At 45.9% G+C, this 18,916-nt stretch overlaps 1 protein-coding gene across 2 annotated transcripts in view; it reads right to left on the bottom strand.

Moving 5' to 3' along the window:
• The window catches only part of PARG (poly(ADP-ribose) glycohydrolase), a 1,076,399-nt gene that overhangs the window by 987,721 nt on the left and 69,762 nt on the right, over positions 1–18,916 (bottom strand). Inside the window, exon 3 of one of the 2 annotated variants that reach the window (XM_086922071.1) lies at positions 16,116–17,057. In XM_086922071.1, the coding sequence (XP_086778197.1) occupies positions 16,116–17,057 (942 nt within the window). The remainder of the gene's footprint in view (positions 1–16,115; positions 17,058–18,916) is intronic. The other variant, XM_086922072.1, reaches the window with a different exon arrangement.

Here is an 18,916-nt window from a genome sequence, read left to right as displayed (position 1 = left end):
TGCGGGTCATGACCTGAGGCTATTTGTCATCCTAAGTCCCTACATCACGGTCACAATCACAGTGACCGGACGGGAAGGCACCACCTAAGGAAACCCCTCCGGCGGCTTACCAGGGTGTAGTGATCCCACTACCACAAACATAACAGCCGCCTGCTCCTGGAAACAGTGCCTGGCGTGTCGCTGCTGGGAAAGGGCAACCAGATGCTGTACCATGCACGGGTTCTAAGCCTGCTGGCTAGGGAAATGTAATTCTCGTCTTTCATGCTTTCAAGCGTGGGCTTGCCATCCCTGCTAACCCTCATCACACCTATTCTACCCTCCTCATCCTAAATCAGACCCCCCAGGATATAGCGGCTTTTGGAAAAATGCTGCGATTTCTACAAAAGTGCCGATTTCGCGGGCACTTTTGTAAAAATCGCGGCATTTTTACAGAAGTGCCGATTTCGCGGCAAATCGCGAAATCGCGAAATCCTGGAGGGTCTGCCTAGAGTATAAAAGAAATTTTGATAAGAAATGTTGCTCTAGCACTGCAGATGTTAATGTTGGTATGTGGGTTAAAGTGAAGAAACCCTGGAAAGTCCGTAAGGGGGATTCTCAATTTTCTGAACCCCTTATGGTTAAGAAGATTCTTCGCAATGCTGTCCTTCTAAGTGATGGTAAGGTGTGGAATCTTAAAAGAATTGCAATCTACAGAGGCAAAACAATTTTAACTAAAAACTCTGTAAATTCTCCTGAATTTTCACTTACTACCACTCCTCATTCTATTCTTTGTGAGGATCATGGTGGTTTTAGTGTATCTGAAAATCTTTCCTCCAACTCTAATCCTCCCACTTCCGATGTTGTTGATTCCCCTCCCAATGTGGACGTAGTAGACATTCCCTCCAATATGGACATGGTAGATCCTTCTCCTAGTGCTCCAGCTTCACTTGATTCCTTTCCATCTAATCATGATTTTAATTCAACATCTGTTAATGAACCTTCTTGTAGCAGTGATGTATTTGTGAACCGGAAACGCATTTGCTCTAAACCTAAGTGGCTAGAAGATTTTGTTTGCTAATTATTATTTTTTTTTTTCCTTTGCTTCCTTTATTTATAAAGGGGAAGATGTGTTATGTTGTCCCTTTAATTCCTTTCAGAATGTTTCTTATGTTCCACTGTATCCTAGTTTCCTCTCCCTAGCAACTATGGTAGTTGCTGATGAAGAAGTCCTGTGTAGGATGTTCCCTACCTTGCTCCTGTGTTCCTTTAATAAACTACACCTTTCAACTTATTCTGTGTAGTATTCAACTTTACACGGGCGCTGTTTATCTTCAATGTCCACTCCACCTTCTGGCGTTCTCGTCTTTTGAACCTCACTTCAACACTTCTGCACATAACTGGCCGTTGCATTCATAGGTTTGTAAAATTGACACGACACAGAGCATAGAGGCATGGGGTCCAATTATAAATTGCACCGTGTAGGAGTGCTGAAGTTACCAGGTCTGTAGTCATAGATTCCAGCCAGTAATTGAACCTCTACCTGCCTTAATGGGGGATTTAACGGTGGAGACTAGTTTTGTGTTGTGTGTTTGAGATCCAGGTGGCAATTCAGTTCTCATTTACCACCTGATTAAACCACGTGGTATATGGAAGCGGAGGGCATATATGCGTCATGAGGCAGTGGCTAGCGGTCAGGTTTCTAGCCAACAGGGGAGCTTTACAGACTCCCTCAGGCCCTTAGGAGGTGGCTGAATCAGTGTCGGGCTGTGCTTGTGTCCGTACCCCCTATACGACCCACAGACAATTTTACAGTCCAGAGTTTCTGTCAGACAAAATTGGGACCTGGTGTTCCCGCACCTAGTAATTCAGGAAGTGAAAAATGAAGGCGCTTGTGAGCAAGCAGAGCAATATTCCCACACCCATCTACCTGTCATGTAAATGAATCGATAAAACAGAATATTTTTTTAATAAGCATGTAGCACATTTTAAAAATCATTTTGCAAGTCAAAGTAGAGAAAGCCCTAGAGATACTAGAAATTAAAACATTGGATTCTTTCTTTACTGTAATGTGTTTTAACAACTGCTATTCTTAATCTTTTAAATCAGTGGTTCTTAACCTGTGGTCCGGGAACCCCTGCGGTTCCACAAAACCCACTCGGTGAGCCCACAACTGTTTAGAAAATGTTATAATATTAACAGGTTAATGAAGAATATATAAATAAAGAAGTAAAATGTCAAAAATGTATTTTTTTAAATCTTTTGAAAAACTGAAAGAATTTGAAAATGGAGCCTAAAAATGTAATAAGTATCTTCAGATTGATTTGTGGGAGCAGTGCAAGTGAAATCAAACAGCATGTAATAAGGACGATGAGTGGCCTCAATTAAATTTAGAAAAGCTCCAATCTTCCCACTAAAGTCAATTTTTTAAGGATTGTTTTTAAATATTTCATAATTTGTGTATTTGTTGGACAAATATTTGTTTTTGTATTTTTTGTGTATTGTTATGCAGTTCAAATCAACAAAAATACTTAGTCTCAGGGCCCCAATTTCCAGTAAGGATTCATTGGGGGGCACCAGCCTCCAATAATAATTAAGTGTAACCCGAGAGACTTGGATTTAATTAAGGTTCTACGTGCAGAATATGCTTCAGCCCTAAAAGCCAGGAAAGTGGTGCTTCAAAAAATAGCCTGGGAGGATTTAAGCTAGGCAGCAGACACTAAAAATAGTAAATTGTTCTGGGATACTGTTAATAGTACCTTTTTGAAGGATGATCATATACCAGAACTTAATTCCTATATTAACTGCAACTCCTGGGTAGAACATTTTTCAAAACTTTTTAATCCAATCGATAGAGCTGCACCTTCCACTTTGCCTACCCAACTCCCCACTGACTGGCCAATAATACCCCTGTCTATTAGTATAGAGGAGGTTTCCGAGGGTATAATTAGTAGTAAGGGGGGTAAGGAACCGGGACCAGATGGGGTCCAGATAGACCTTTATAAAAATGAAATGGTTCTATGGCCCCCGCTTTTAACTAGAGTTTTTAATGCCGCCGTCGAGACCCAATTTCCATCATCATGGGGCCAGTCAATCATAATACTAATTCACAAGAAAGGAGTAAAAACTGACGTCCGTAAATACCGTCCAATCTCCTTACTGGATTCCTCTATTAAGATCATGAGTAGGGTCATGCTATCAAGATTAGAAGCCTGGGTTACAGAGAAGTCGGTCCTCACACAAGTACAATATGGATTCAGAAAAGGAGTAGGCACACTAGAGCAGTGTGTTACCTTGGATCTTTTGATCGGCAAGTTTACCCTAGCAAAGGAGGGTAATTTATATTTATGTTTTGCTGACCTCAGCAGTGCTTTTGAATTGGTAGACCATTCTATTTTATGGCCCTTATTGTTAGAAATGGGTGCACCCAAAGAGATAGTTTATTTTTTGGCAAGATTATATGGGGAGCTGACAAGTAAGGTGCGGTACAGTTACTTAGGTGAAAATACCCCCCTTTTAAAAGTTAAAAGAGGCATTCGACAGGGCTGCGTCCTAGCGCCACTACTTTTTTCATTGTTCATCAATGATGTAGACGCAGAGGAGGAGCTTCGCACGCAACCAAGATGGCCGCGTGAGCACAGGGCTCCCGAGACTCTCGCAACCTCCCGCATCTATCCTGAAAATTATCCTGACTACATTGACGGGTTATCGAAGACGAGCCATAGCTGAGGCGGACACAGTTGTCCAAATTTGAATCGGACATCGGGAACCGGAATAACAACGATTTGAATATTGCGGCCTGCCCCTCGGAGTTGCCCGGAGCTCGAGTTGGTATGGTGCCCCGGCGGTAGTTGAACAACAGCGGCCTGAAGAGACATTGACTTGAACTTTCACTTTCGTTTTCGAGGCTCCAGTCTGATCCTATCTGAGAGCGAGCCTACTACTAGCAGAAGCTATTTGACGGCTCAGCGATCATAGGTGATGTCCTGACTGCGTATACTGGGCCTGGACGGACTGTGCCCTCTGGTCGCCGCTGATGGTTTGATTGCAGTTCCCGATGCGGCAATTTTCTCTTGTTGCCCGCCACTTTGGAAGGCCTCCTTGTCCGTGATGGCGATCAAACCTGATGGCGACAAGCAAAAGTCCAAGACCACTCGGCGAGGTGGCTACACCCAAGCAAACAATATGGATCGCTATGCCCAATCTGAAGGATCCCCTGGTGGACCGAGTAGATCACTTGATGGTACAAAGGAGGGCACGGCCTCATCGGCAGAATTGACTTTACAAGACGTCATGGGCGCCCTTGATGGGATGAATCAGAAAAGGGGGTGGTGATGAACAGAGTGTCTGAATTAAGCAGACCACTCTTACCCAGTCCAAAGATCAGGGCTTGATCCATCACCGTTTTTTAGCTCACTGCACCATCCCAGCTCAGAACTTGGCTATATGCAAATTAGTCTGACCCTGGCCCAGTGCATCATGGGAACAGGGCAGACTAAACTACCAAGCCACTACAGGTGTGGCAGGGTATACTCAGACATGAGTCCCTTTCTCACTGCACCATCAGGATTCAAGCAAGCCGGGCCGAAGACGGCTGAAATGCCAGAAACCGGTCCCCGGTAGCTTGTCTCCTTTCTGGTGAAGAATTGGCTTGGTAGTTTAGTCTGCCCTGTTCCCATGATGCACTGGGCCAGGGACAGACTGATTTGCATATAGCCAGGTTCTGACCTGGGATGGTGCAGTGAGATAAATAACGGTGATGGATCAAGCCCTGATCTTTGGACTGGGTAAGAGTGGTCTGCTTAATTCAGACACTCTGTTCATCACCACCCCCTTTTCTGAATCGTTTTTGGCCACTATAGGTGTGGCAGGGTATACTCAGACATGAGTCCCTTTCTCACTGCACCATCAGGATTCAAGCAAGCCGGGCCGAAGACGGCTGAAATGCCAGAAACCGGTCCCCGGTAGCTTGTCTCCTTTCTGGTGAAGAATTGGCTTGGTAGTTTAGTCTGCCCTGTTCCATGATGCACTGGGCCAGGGACAGACTGATTTGCATATAGCCAGGTTCTGAACTGGGATGGTGCAGTGAGATAAATAACGGTGATGGCTCAAGCCCTGATCTTTGGACTGGGTAAGAGTGGTCTGCTTAATTCAGACACTCTGTTCATCACCACCCCCTTTTCTGAATCGTTTTTGGCCACTACAGGTGTGGCAGGGTATACTCAGACATGAGTCCCTTTCTCACTGCACCATCAGGATTCAAGCAAGCCGGGCAGAAGACGGCTGAAATGCCAGAAACCGGTCCCTGGTAGCTTGTCTCCTTTCTGGTGAAGAATTGGCTTGGTAGTTTAGTCTGCCCTGTTCCCATGATGCACTGGGCCAGGGACAGACTGATTTGCATATAGCCAGGTTCTGAACTGGGATGGTGCAGTGAGATAAATAACGGTGATGGCTCAAGCCCTGATCTTTGGACTGGGTAAGAGTGGTCTGCTTAATTCAGACACTCTGTTCATCACCACCCCCTTTTCTGAATCGTTTTTGGCCACTATAGGTGTGGCAGGGTATACTCAGACATGAGTCCCTTTCTCACTGCACCATCAGGATTCAGGCAAGCCGGGCCGAAGACGGCTGAAATGCCAGAAACCGGTCCCCGGTAGCTTGTCTCCTTTCTGGTGAAGAATTGGCTTGGTAGTTTAGTCTGCCCTGTTCCCATGATGCACTGGGCCAGGGACAGACTGATTTGCATATAGCCAGGTTCTGAACTGGGATGGTGCAGTGAGATAAATAACGGTGATGGATCAAGCCCTGATCTTTGGACTGGGTAAGAGTGGTCTGCTTAATTCAGACACTCTGTTCATCACCACCCCCTTTTCTGAATCGTTTTTGGCCACTATAGGTGTGGCAGGGTATACTCAGACATGAGTCCCTTTCTCACTGCACCATCAGGATTCAAGCAAGCCGGGCCGAAGACGGCTGAAATGCCAGAAACCGGTCCCCGGTAGCTTGTCTCCTTTCTGGTGAAGAATTGGCTTGGTAGTTTAGTCTGCCCTGTTCCCATGATGCACTGGGCCAGGGACAGACTGATTTGCATATAGCCAGGTTCTGAACTGGGATGGTGCAGTGAGATAAATAACGGTGATGGATCAAGCCCTGATCTTTGGACTGGGTAAGAGTGGTCTGCTTAATTCAGACACTCTGTTCATCACCACCCCCTTTTCTGAATCGTTTTTGGCCACTATAGGTGTGGCAGGGTATACTCAGACATGAGTCCCTTTCTCACTGCACCATCAGGATTCAAGCAAGCCGGGCCGAAGACGGCTGAAATGCCAGAAACCGGTCCCCGGTAGCTTGTCTCCTTTCTGGTGAAGAATTGGCTTGGTAGTTTAGTCTGCCCTGTTCCATGATGCACTGGGCCAGGGACAGACTGATTTGCATATAGCCAGGTTCTGAACTGGGATGGTGCAGTGAGATAAATAACGGTGATGGCTCAAGCCCTGATCTTTGGACTGGGTAAGAGTGGTCTGCTTAATTCAGACACTCTGTTCATCACCACCCCCTTTTCTGAATCGTTTTTGGCCACTACAGGTGTGGCAGGGTATACTCAGACATGAGTCCCTTTCTCACTGCACCATCAGGATTCAAGCAAGCCGGGCAGAAGACGGCTGAAATGCCAGAAACCGGTCCCTGGTAGCTTGTCTCCTTTCTGGTGAAGAATTGGCTTGGTAGTTTAGTCTGCCCTGTTCCCATGATGCACTGGGCCAGGGACAGACTGATTTGCATATAGCCAGGTTCTGAACTGGGATGGTGCAGTGAGATAAATAACGGTGATGGATCAAGCCCTGATCTTTGGACTGGGTAAGAGTGGTCTGCTTAATTCAGACACTCTGTTCATCACCACCCCCTTTTCTGAATCGTTTTTGGCCACTATAGGTGTGGCAGGGTATACTCAGACATGAGTCCCTTTCTCACTGCACCATCAGGATTCAAGCAAGCCGGGCCGAAGACGGCTGAAATGCCAGAAACCGGTCCCCGGTAGCTTGTCTCCTTTCTGGTGAAGAATTGGCTTGGTAGTTTAGTCTGCCCTGTTCCCATGATGCACTGGGCCAGGGACAGACTGATTTGCATATAGCCAGGTTCTGAACTGGGATGGTGCAGTGAGATAAATAACGGTGATGGATCAAGCCCTGATCTTTGGACTGGGTAAGAGTGGTCTGCTTAATTCAGACACTCTGTTCATCACCACCCCCTTTTCTGAATCGTTTTTGGCCACTATAGGTGTGGCAGGGTATACTCAGACATGAGTCCCTTTCTCACTGCACCATTAGGATTCAAGCAAGCCGGGCCGAAGACGGCTGAAATGCCATAAACCGGTCCCCGGTAGCTTGTCTCCTTTCTGGTGAAGAATTGGCTTGGCAGTTTAGTCTGCCCTGTTCCCATGATGCACTGGGCCAGGGACAGACTGATTTGCATATAGCCAGGTTCTGAACTGGGATGGTGCAGTGAGATAAATAACGGTGATGGATCAAGCCCTGATCTTTGGACTGGGTAAGAGTGGTCTGCTTAATTCAGACACTCTGTTCATCACCACCCCCTTTTCTGAATCGTTTTTGGCCACTATAGGTGTGGCAGGGTATACTCAGACATGAGTCCCTTTCTCACTGCACCATCAGGATTCAAGCAAGCCGGGCCGAAGACGGCTGAAATGCCAGAAACCGGTCCCAGGTAGCTTGTCTCCTTTCTGGTGAAGAATTGGCTTGGTAGTTTAGTCTGCCCTGTTCCCATGATGCACTGGGCCAGGGACAGACTGATTTGCATATAGCCAGGTTCTGAACTGGGATGGTGCAGTGAGATAAATAACGGTGATGGATCAAGCCCTGATCTTTGGACTGGGTAAGAGTGGTCTGCTTAATTCAGACACTCTGTTCATCACCACCCCCTTTTCTGAATCGTTTTTGGCCACTATAGGTGTGGCAGGGTATACTCAGACATGAGTCCCTTTCTCACTGCACCATCAGGATTCAAGCAAGCCGGGCCGAAGACGGCTGAAATGCCAGAAACCGGTCCCCGGTAGCTTGTCTCCTTTCTGGTGAGGAATTGGCTTGGTAGTTTAGTCTGCCCTGTTCCCATGATGCACTGGGCCAGGGACAGACTGATTTGCATATAGCCAGGTTCTGAACTGGGATGGTGCAGTGAGATAAATAACGGTGATGGATCAAGCCCTGATCTTTGGACTGGGTAAGAGTGGTCTGCTTAATTCAGACACTCTGTTCATCACCACCCCCTTTTCTGAATCGTTTTTGGCCACTATAGGTGTGGCAGGGTATACTCAGACATGAGTCCCTTTCTCACTGCACCATCAGGATTCAAGCAAGGCGGGCCGAAGACGGCTGAAATGCCAGAAACCGGTCCCCGGTAGCTTGTCTCCTTTCTGGTGAAGAATTGGCTTGGTAGTTTAGTCTGCCCTGTTCCCATGATGCACTGGGCCAGGGACAGACTGATTTGCATATAGCCAGGTTCTGAACTGGGATGGTGCAGTGAGCTAAAAAACGGTGATGGATCAAGCCCTGATCTTTGGACTGGGTAAGAGTGGTCTGCTTAATTCAGACACTCTGTTCATCACCACCCCCTTTTCTGAATCCTTGATGGGATGAAGGCATCCATCGGGCAACAATTTGAGACTCTCGCCCACAAGCTGGACACCGTTTCGATCGATGTTAATTTGATCTGTACGGATTTATCAAAAACTAATGAAAAGGTCAAATCTTTAGATATGAAAACTTCCAGCCTAACGGGTGATGTGTCCGACTTGCAGACAGAGGTCCGCAACCTGCGGACCTCTAATGATCTTTTTGCCCGCTGGTTGGAGGACTTTGAAAGTAGGGCCCGGCGTAACAACGTACGTATTATTGGGATCCCGGAACAATCGGAGGATCCGGCGGCTGATCTTTTTGTGGAAGATCTTATCACCAAACACCTCGCTCCTAAGGGTCTGAGCAAGTTCTTCGCAGTTGAACGAGCCCACAGAGTACCGGGTGGTAAACCAAAGTTGGGTGCCCCGCCGAGACCTCTCATCGCCAGAATCTTTAACTTCCGGGATAGAGATGCTATTCTGCAGGCCTCACGGATGAGTGGACCCACGAAATACGAAAATACCTCTAAGTTTCTACCCGGACTTTACACAGGCAGTCCAAAAGCAAAGACTTGGATTTCTGGGCGTCAAACGACGACTGAGGGAGATGGAACTGAAATACGCAATGCTTTTTCCAGCCAGGCTGCGCATTGAATTCGAGGAACGAACATATTTTTTTGATCTTCCAGAGATGGCGGGAGACTGGCTCGACAATTTGCCACACCAACGTGGCCGGGAGGAACATTCTGGAGGAGCGGAAGGCGGCCCGATGGAGCAGGAATAGGAGCATGGTTTCCGGTCCCTGAACTTTACTGATAACCCTAACTATGGTTCGATGACTTTTACTGTATGATTTGATGTGTCATACCCGGGTGTGGCGGGGCGATTGGTGGACTCTTTCCTCCTCTGGGGTTTCTTTTTGTAGACTAGTTTGATTCAGGGCGACAGGCACACTGCAAGTTGGGGTGGATGTTTAGTCTTACGCAGGGGTGCAGGGTGGGGGATTTGTAACGGGTTTTTGGTTCGAGGGTGGGGGGTGTTCAAGTGGGTGTGTTTTGGTTCAGTGCAAGGCAACATATTGTTCTATCATTTGATTTGGATGCTGAGTTCCGAGGAGGGATGGATCTGCTTTCACTTTTGGGATGGGGGGTAGGGGATTGAGACAAATGAGTTGGAATGTGAATGGGTTGGGCGGCAGGATAAAACGAGGGGTTGTGTTACAATTGTTGAAGCGACTTTCCCCTGATGTGGTATTTTTGCAGGAAACACATTTGATCGGTAACACTGGTCATGCCATGAACCGGAAAGGGTATCGTCTGGTTGCCCATGCGGGGTTCTCCTCTGCATCCAGAGGGGTGGGTATCCTAGCTAGGAATTCTCTCCCCTTAGAAATAGATGCAACAGTCCTGGATGATAGGGGAGGCTACATAGCTCTTACTGGACGATGGGAGTAAATGTAAATGTAAATGTATTGGCATTTATATAGCGCACTACCTACCTGTAGGGTCCCAAGGCGCTTCGACCGCTGCGAAACCCTTCCTGGCTTCCCTGAGAGATGGTCCCTTAATGGGTATCTCCAGGGTGAGACCAGGCATCCCCGGCGGTCTGGTGGGGCCGTTAGTGAAGATGAGGCAAGCTAATGCCCAGAGTTGCCGAGTGTGATCGCTGATCAGAGTGGGCACCGAGGCGAGAGAATTATCGAGTCCGCTGACCCTGGTCCAGAAACCTGCCGCGCCGGGAATCGAACCCTGGTCCCGGGCCGTCCTCTGCTCTCGGGTCTGCCGCCTCTAACCAGTGAGCCACACTACTTCACTAGGGTAGGGTAGAACTATATCCTTGATCTCTGTTTACGTTCCCCCGGGTCTACAGTCGACAACTTTTGGGCGAGTAGTATTGGGACTTCCTGAGGGGACTCTGGGTATGGGCGGATATTTTAACTCGGTTGCCTCTGGTAGGGAGGATCGACACCCACCCAGGGACCTCAGAGGGTCACAGAATTGCCTTAGTGGCTTTATAGACACACTGGGGTTGGTGGACTGTTGGAGACTGCTGCAAACGGCCCAGAATCAATACACTTTCCACTCGGGTGCACACGGTAGCCTTTCCAGGATTGATTACATTCTGACGCCAGCTGCGCAGGCCCCCTCCGTTACTGAAGTTCGACATCTAGCTCGGGGAATATCCGACCACTCTCCACTGTGGCTTCGGATAGAGTCGCGTGTAGGTGCGGTGGGGAGGGTAGCCCCAATTAATCCGTGGTATCTCCGTAATCCTAAAACCCGCGCAGCTTTGGTCAAATCCCTTGACCAGTATTTTGTTGAGAATCTGGGATCGGTGTCTTCTGCAGTGTCGCTCTGGGAGGCTTTTAAGACGGTCATCCGAGGTCAGGCATTGTCATTGATTGCTGGTGCGAAGAAAAGTAGGAATGAGGAGTTAGTTAGACTCGAGACGGAGATCACCGAACTGGAGCGTGATCTGGAACTGGGTGTCACCCGTGAGAAGATGCCGCGAAAGTCATGGGCAGGGAGCAGCAGGGTCGATTGTATGATGTCGGGGATAAAGCTGGCAAACTGATAGCATGGTTAGATAAAAAAAGAGAGGGCTAGTCGTGTGGTTCCTGTGATTGAGAGAGTGAATGGTATGCGTGTGACTGAGACAGAGGAGATCGTCCAGAGTTTTGCGGAACATTTCCAGGAAGTGTATTCCCCCGTATCTGATAAGCCGGAGGAAGACTCCCATTTATTGTTGCGCGACATTGCATTGCCCAGCTTATCTGATTCTGATAGAGAGTTGCTGGATGCCGTAATAACCGCGGATGAGGTGGCTCTCGCTATTCGCTCCATTCGTTCCGGGAAGGCGATGGGCCCTAATGGTCTCCCCATTGAATTTTATAAACTGCGCCCGATAAAATGGCGCCATATCTTCGTGACATGTTCTTGGAATCGCGAGATAGTGGCTCCCTCCCCCGTGATCAGCGTCTTGCGACCACAGTGGTGATTTATAAGGAAGGGAAGCCAAGGGACCGCTGCGCCTCTTATAGGCCTACATCACTCCTTAACGCGAAACCCAAGATTCTTGCTAAATTATTGGCCAATCGTATAATAAAGGTGATTAGTGACTTGATTCATCCAGACCAATCCGGTTTTATCCCGCATCGGAATACGGCCCTGAATCTGCGACGTTTGCATGGTGTTCTCGCAAGGACTCCGTCATTGCGTGACCGGCCATCTTGGCCTCCATGGATGCCATGATGGCTTTTTATACTGTGGAGTGGCCGTATTAGTGGGCCGTACTTGCCAAGTTTGGTTTTGGTCCTGGCTTCATTAGCTGGGTCAGGCTCCTCTATGAGGACCCGTTGGCGCAGGTTGTGGTGAATGGTCGGGTCTCTGAGCCTTTCGTTCTCGGAAGGGGTACAAGACAGGGTTGTCCATTTTCTCCACTCTTATTTGTCCTTGCTCTTGAGCCCCTTGCTGCCTGGATTAGATGGGAAAAGTCGATGAAGGGTATTCAGGGGGCCCCAGACCTCGAAGATCGTATATCGCTTTACGCGGACGATATACTGTTGTACCTGATGTCGCCCCGGAAGTCGTTAATTGTTTTGTTTGATGTCCTCACCTCTTTTGGTAGGAATTCAGGCCTAATCATCCACTGGACTAAATCTTACTTGTACGTCCTCTCAGGAGATATCCCTCTTGCCGCGCGATTGTGCCATCCATGTTACACAGACGGGTTTTAAGTATCTTGGGGTTTATGTATCGTTTAACCCGGCTGCCCGATATGAACAGAATTTGCTCCTGCCACTAAACCGGTTGAAACTAGACGTAGTACGCTGGCGCAAGCTGCCGCTTTCGCCGCTCTGCCATGCGGCGCTTTTTAAGATGATGATGTTGCCACGCTTTCTATATGCTCTTCAGAACACCTTTGATATAATTCCCGCAAGCTATTTTCGGACTATTGAGGGTCTCCAGAGGAAGTTGATCTGGGATGGGCGTTCGCATATCGCCCTCACCAAGCTGACGCTTCCATGGTATGATGGTGGTATCGCTCTCCCTGACATCAAACGGTATTACTGGGCATTTCAATTGGGGGCCATTAATCATGGCATGAATGGTCCCGAATTGAACCCTGCATTTGCAATAGACAGGTGGCTGTTGCCGGGGGGCGATTATTATAGAGCGCTTCATTCTAGATTAGATGGAGGGAGGCTCTCCGGGGCCACAAAGATTGCGGTACGGGTATGGCACTGCGCAAACAATGCTATGGGTTGGAAAGATCGATTGACTCGAGCGACTCCGCTCTTTGCTTCTGAGAAGCTGGGTAACTTGTGGAAAACGAAAGGATTTGAGAAATGGGATATGATCGGTATCAGTAAGGTGAGTGACCTCTGGGTAAAAGGCAAGTTTAAAAATTTTGAGGAATTGAAAGCTGAGTTCCAACTTAGTGACAGGGAATATTTTCGATATGCTCAGGTCCGTCATGCCTTGCATTCGGTTTTTACTGAGAGTGCGGATATTTCGGAGTCCTCTCCGCTAGAGGATAGAATACTGGATGGTCATGTTCCAGATAGTACTATCTCTTTGATCTATAAAAAACTGATCAATGGTAGGACTGACCTGTTGGTGCTCCTCTGGGACGTATGGACCCGAGACGGTCTTGAATTAGACGATGAGGATTGGCAGTCCGATCTCTTCTCCCAAGGAGGTCGCGATTCCGGCCCGTCTCCGGTTGGTGCAACTTAAAATCATGCATAGAGTCTATGTGACTGGCCCGCTTGATTAGAATGGGTTATTCAGAAGATGGTCTTTGTAAGCGTGTTTGTGGGCTGCTCGGGACGTTTCTGCATATAATTTGGGAGTGTCCTGCATTAGCTGCGTTTTGGACTGGGATACACAATAAGATTGAGGAGGCTGCAGGTGTTGCTCTACTGCCCGAGGCTAGACGTTGTCTCCTGAATATTTGGGAACCAACTGACTATAATGTTGCGCAGACGCAGTGGGTAACCCTGGGAAATATGGTGGCTAAGGGAGACATAGCGCAGTTATGGGGTTCCCAGAGTCCGCCCACGGTCGAGGCTTGGATGGAAAACCTGGATTGGTGCATGCTTAGGGAGAAGCCGGTCTATGTGGCACGGGGGCGACCCAGGAAATGGGGTAAGACTTGGGGTCATTGGAACACTTACCGTGGAGAGATTTGTACTCCTCCTCTTATGGATATCCCTGAAGTTCCACTTTCCCCCTGACCTGCCATTCCTTGTAAGGTAATATATATAACTGGTCTGGAGCTCGTCTCTCCCCTGCTTCCCTCCCCTTATATGATTTGTATACCTTATTATATGGTCTTTTTTGTTCCGCCTTCCTCATTCGGACTGATATTCTATCGTATTGTATTGTGTTTATTGCCTGGTTTGTTTCTTCTTCATTTTTTTACTTTCAGTAAAAAGATTTATAAAAAAAAAAATGATGTAGACGCAGCCCTGAAATTGTTCGAGTCGGATGCGCCGAGGGTGGATGGGAACCCTATCCCAATTCTCTTGTACGCTGATGATGCGGTTTTACTCTCTCGCACCCCCATTGGGTTACAGCGTCTTATCGATTATTTTACTACTTTTATTGCTAAAAGAAAGCTTTTAATTAATAAATCTAAAACTTTTGTTATGGCTTGCGGCAGGAATCCAATAACATCCAGATCTTACCATCTAGAAGGTTATAAGGTCCAGATAGTCAAAACATTTTGTTATTTGGGTATTACATTTGCAGGGAACAGGTCATGGGCTCAGGAACAGGAAAATGCTTGTTCTAAGATGTTGAGAAACATCAATGGTATTTTTAGATTTGCTGCTAAACTGGGCCATCGACGTATCAAAGATATGTTGACAATCTATGAGATACGATGTGTTACTGAAGCACTTTACGGGGCAGGTGTATGGGGACATTGCCAAGGTAATCTATTACAACAAACTGAAAACTCATTTTTAAAACGCTTGTTGTGTGTCCATTTATCGGCCTCTACGGAACTTATTCATCGTGAGGTGGGCATTAAATATATTTCAGATTTGGCTTCATTGCTCCCTCTCCTACTATGGAAATCTATATGGTCAAAAGAGGACACAATGTTCACCCAATCTATCATACAGGACTGCCTCAAAATGGAGAATTGTCTAAGAATACCTTGGCTTAATTATATCTCTGACTGGTTTAAACTCTTATTTAATTGTGATATTCGGCTGGACCTTGAGTGTGTAGATTTTGTTGCCAGAACAGAGATAAAATTGATTCTATTAGCCCATAAAACAGAAGCCTGCTCCTGTGTTATCAAGAACCAATCAACCTTTATTTTTTATCTGCATCTGGATCTTAAACAGGGTTACATGTCAGTCGTGACAAGAGCATCACATTGATTTGTGTTGACACGCTTAAGATTGGGTACCATACATCATCTTGTTAATTTCCCAGTTATGAAACAGTGCTCTGCTCAACCATGCCCATGTGATGGAGTTTCCCTACAAAGCTGCTGCCATATGTTATTATTTTGCAAATTTTACTCTCATTTTAGAACATTTTACTTAAAACCATTCTTTTTATACTATAAGATCTACTTAAGACGCCATGAAGTTGCTCCTTAGACTAGAGGACCCAGGATTGTGTTTTTATTTAGCTACATTTCTTCTGAAATCTATCAGTATTAGGAAATCGATAATCATTGACACTTGACTGTACGCTTTTTAGGGCATCATGTAACTTTCTGCATTTGCACTTATTGTACTAGGACCATATATGTTTATGTAAATCGCTAGGGTCCATACATGAATCAGGCACTCGCACTTTGTATCTGGATTATTATATCTATGAACCCTTATGTACTTATATTTTATTAACTTTATAGTCAATATTTTATAATTATCATTGTATTGATTTATGATTGTACTGCTTATATGGTTGATCTATTAAACGAAAAAAGCTTTCAAATTGAATTGAATTGATTCAGTCAGGGTCCCCGGGTTTCAGCAATGATTAAGTGGCAGCCCACATAAGTCAAAAGGTTACTAATCACTGTTCATTCTCACTTACAGTGAAATTTGTCCACTAGATGTAAAAAGAAATGCGAAGCATACTACTAAAGACTGGTGAAAACACTGGCATTCGACTGTGACATTATTTACAGATCTCTTCCCTACCTGCAGGTCATCCCCCAAAAACTATCCAAACAACGACCCTTCAGCCACCATAATGCATAGAAATCTTAAAGTAGAACACTTCATGCAATTGCAGAGTTAAAAAAATGACAATGACAAGGTAACGGGAAACTGCAATGTTTCCGTTTAGTTCCTCATCAAATTGGGCAGTATGAATCCTGATACTACCTCTCAAAATAGGGCCATTGCAAAGTAATACATTGGTGATGCCCATCAGACTAAAAATGCCTTATGGAGTGATTTGGTACAGGCAAAACTTCTTATTAATCAGATTCAAAGACTAAATTAATTGTACAAAAACATAATCAATCACATTACCTTTTATCCTCAGACTTGAAAGGATTTCTGATGGATGGGTCTTTCGTTGGGCGGTTTGTCTTTCCACAGTGTTTTGAATCTTTTCTGCTTTTTGAAGGCGAGTCTAAGTCAAGTTCCAATGAATCTTTTTTTTGACACTCCACACCTAGTTTTGGGGTATGGACAGACTCACTCTTTCCTTGAGGTGAAGCACTTTCTTCTGCATCCTTAGAATGCTCTAGTTGAACCTTGGAATAAGTACTGTCAGCTGTGCTTGTATCACTGCCATCCATCGACTCCATGAGAAAGACAAAGTCTTCATCCGCTTCCGATCCAGCGCAGCTGTGCTTGGAATTATCCACCTCCATTGGGGACTCTGACTCACTGTCTTTCTCATGAGTGTGCGACTCTGGTGAGCTGCTGTCAGGTTTAGTACCACTTTCAGTACCTTCCAGATCTCCAGATACAATGTCAGAGAGAGGGCTCTCTGGAACTATACATAGCTCATAATCCTCTCTGCCTTCTGAAAGTTGGCGTGAATCGTGCTGATCACTCTCAGAATTCTCTGGAGAATGCAGGACCTCCTCTGTTACTACAGCCTCCGTCATATCCTTTCCATCAGGCTCAACAACCTTTCCTCCTGTTCCCTTTTCATTAGTTCCATCACTGCTTTCATGAGATGGTTCATCAATAACTAGTGTTCGATCTAAAGACTGGCATCCTACTGGAGACTCGAGCTTGGGAATCTCCTTGCCACATGCCTCATCCATACAAGACAAAGTGGCAATCCCAGGCAGAGAGGAAGGAGCTTTGTCTAGTTCCCTTTGATCTCGGACTTCAAGTTGTTCACTAGTAGTTTCCACCTGAATTGTGCCTTCTGTTGTACACCCACTATCTTCACTTCTATTGAGATTCATCTTCTTGCCCACTTGAAATCTGGGATTATTTCTGCGATGCAAACTGCTTTAGAAGAGAGAAGTCAATTGTTACATTTGGTTGCTTTACTGAACATTAATATTTCAGTGTCTGCATACGTGTGCATCATTAGGAAAAAACAACTAGTACACTCCCCTTGAATTTTACTGCATACATTCTTCCCCAGACTATTCAATATGTTCCTTTACATTACATCAACAAAAACACCATCGATGTTGCCTTAAGTGGTGGCCTTTTGGGGCACAAAGTAAACATTTTGTGCTAGAAGAGTATCCTTGTTTGATAAAGAAAATATATTATAATATAAAAATTATAGAAAACATGAAGCAAAAAAACAATCAGGTTAACAAGTCAAGCACGTAGATTTTGTTTTAATATATACAAATCTTTACTTCCTTTGAGGAAAGCACAAGAAAAACAATATTTTTGGAAATCTGTACTTAATAACATTAAGCATTGGTTTTGCTTTAAATAGCAACGTTTTGGCTTTCCCAATACCAGTTTGAATCAGCATGTGAATGAATACAAGCAATGCACATATCCAACAATCCTGGAATTAGTTTCCTATTAACGCAAAGGGAAGAACTGTGGTGTAGCAGCTGAGATTGCAAGGACTACACCCCCCTCCAGATCAACTATGGAGGGGTCCATAGCCTGTGTATAAGTGCGGTGTCTAAAGAAATAGAGTTGGTTGAGTGAAGGCTTTCCTTTACTAGGGATGGCCTTGTCCCTTCCCACCAGTTCCCTATAGTGCCCAGTTGAGCCCTTCTACCCCAAAGGGGCCACATATTTCTCTGCTAGTGTGCGACTAGGGGTATATTCAGGTCTATTCCTCCTCCACTGACTTCTCTATGTTGAGGTGGTTCTGTCCCGCTACCTCGTGCATCTTCCGCCTTGCCTCTTTCGGCCCATAACTTTGTAACCGCTTCCGAATTTTGGACGATCTAGACACCCCACCAGTTTTGCTAGAAACCTCTACCACCGCCCCAAACTCACTCAAGGTTAGGGAAGATAGGGGAGAAGGAGTGCAGTGACTTTATATGCCTGAATGACATCATATGTCTTCAAGAGACGTGGGCGCCCTTGTCTTATATGGCATTGTCTAATTTGTATCCCCTGTCCTGCCCTGCCCTCTGCAAATGGTAGAGCAAAAGGTGGCCTTGCCACCTTTATCAGAGTTGGTTTCAATTGCAAAATAGAGATAGTGATTCACTTATTCACTCCATTCTAGTTATACTTTTGACCTTTTCCAACCAACTGAGGGCCCTTGTTATAACTATATATCCCCCACCCCCTTGAGGGGAGCAGGCTCTGGCCCGGCATCTGACTCAGTTCCACTACAACACTGCTATCACATCTTCTGGCTTTACAATTCTCTTCTTGATTGGTGATTTTAATTTACACTCTTGTACCGATTGTTTGTTGTATGGGGATTTGTCGCTTATGACGATCTGGCAACTCGCGATCAGGCCCATTTGAAACATGAATTTCTAGGCGACAGGTTTAATTCACTATTTGTAGACCATTCCCAGGTGAACCTCCTGGATTGGCATGATCCTTGTAATTTTCTACAGACCGGGACCTTCAAGAGCGGTGGGACAGGTTCTTCTTCAATTATTGATTATATATTTGTTTCTTCCCGTCTTTTTGCCTCTGACTTTAAGGTGTGGAAGCCATTTTGTATTATCTTCTAATGCCAACAGCCTGAAAAGCTCTGTGATATTCAATGATTACTAGAGGACTTCAGAACGTGTGCAAAAGGCAAGTGTTCTTCAGAGAACCTATGTACCCTTTTGTTCGTAAACAGCTTTTACGCAAGGCTTGATCGGAAAACAACTCTTGGGACACACAACATTTAGACCGGTATTGTGCAAATACAGTGTGAT

Source organism: Lissotriton vulgaris, chromosome 5 (assembly GCF_964263255.1).
Source record: "Lissotriton vulgaris chromosome 5, aLisVul1.2, whole genome shotgun sequence".
NCBI classification, from domain to species: domain Eukaryota; kingdom Metazoa; phylum Chordata; class Amphibia; order Caudata; family Salamandridae; genus Lissotriton; species Lissotriton vulgaris.
Note: the sequence above shows the minus strand (reverse complement) of the source record. Positions and strands in the feature narration are given on the sequence as shown.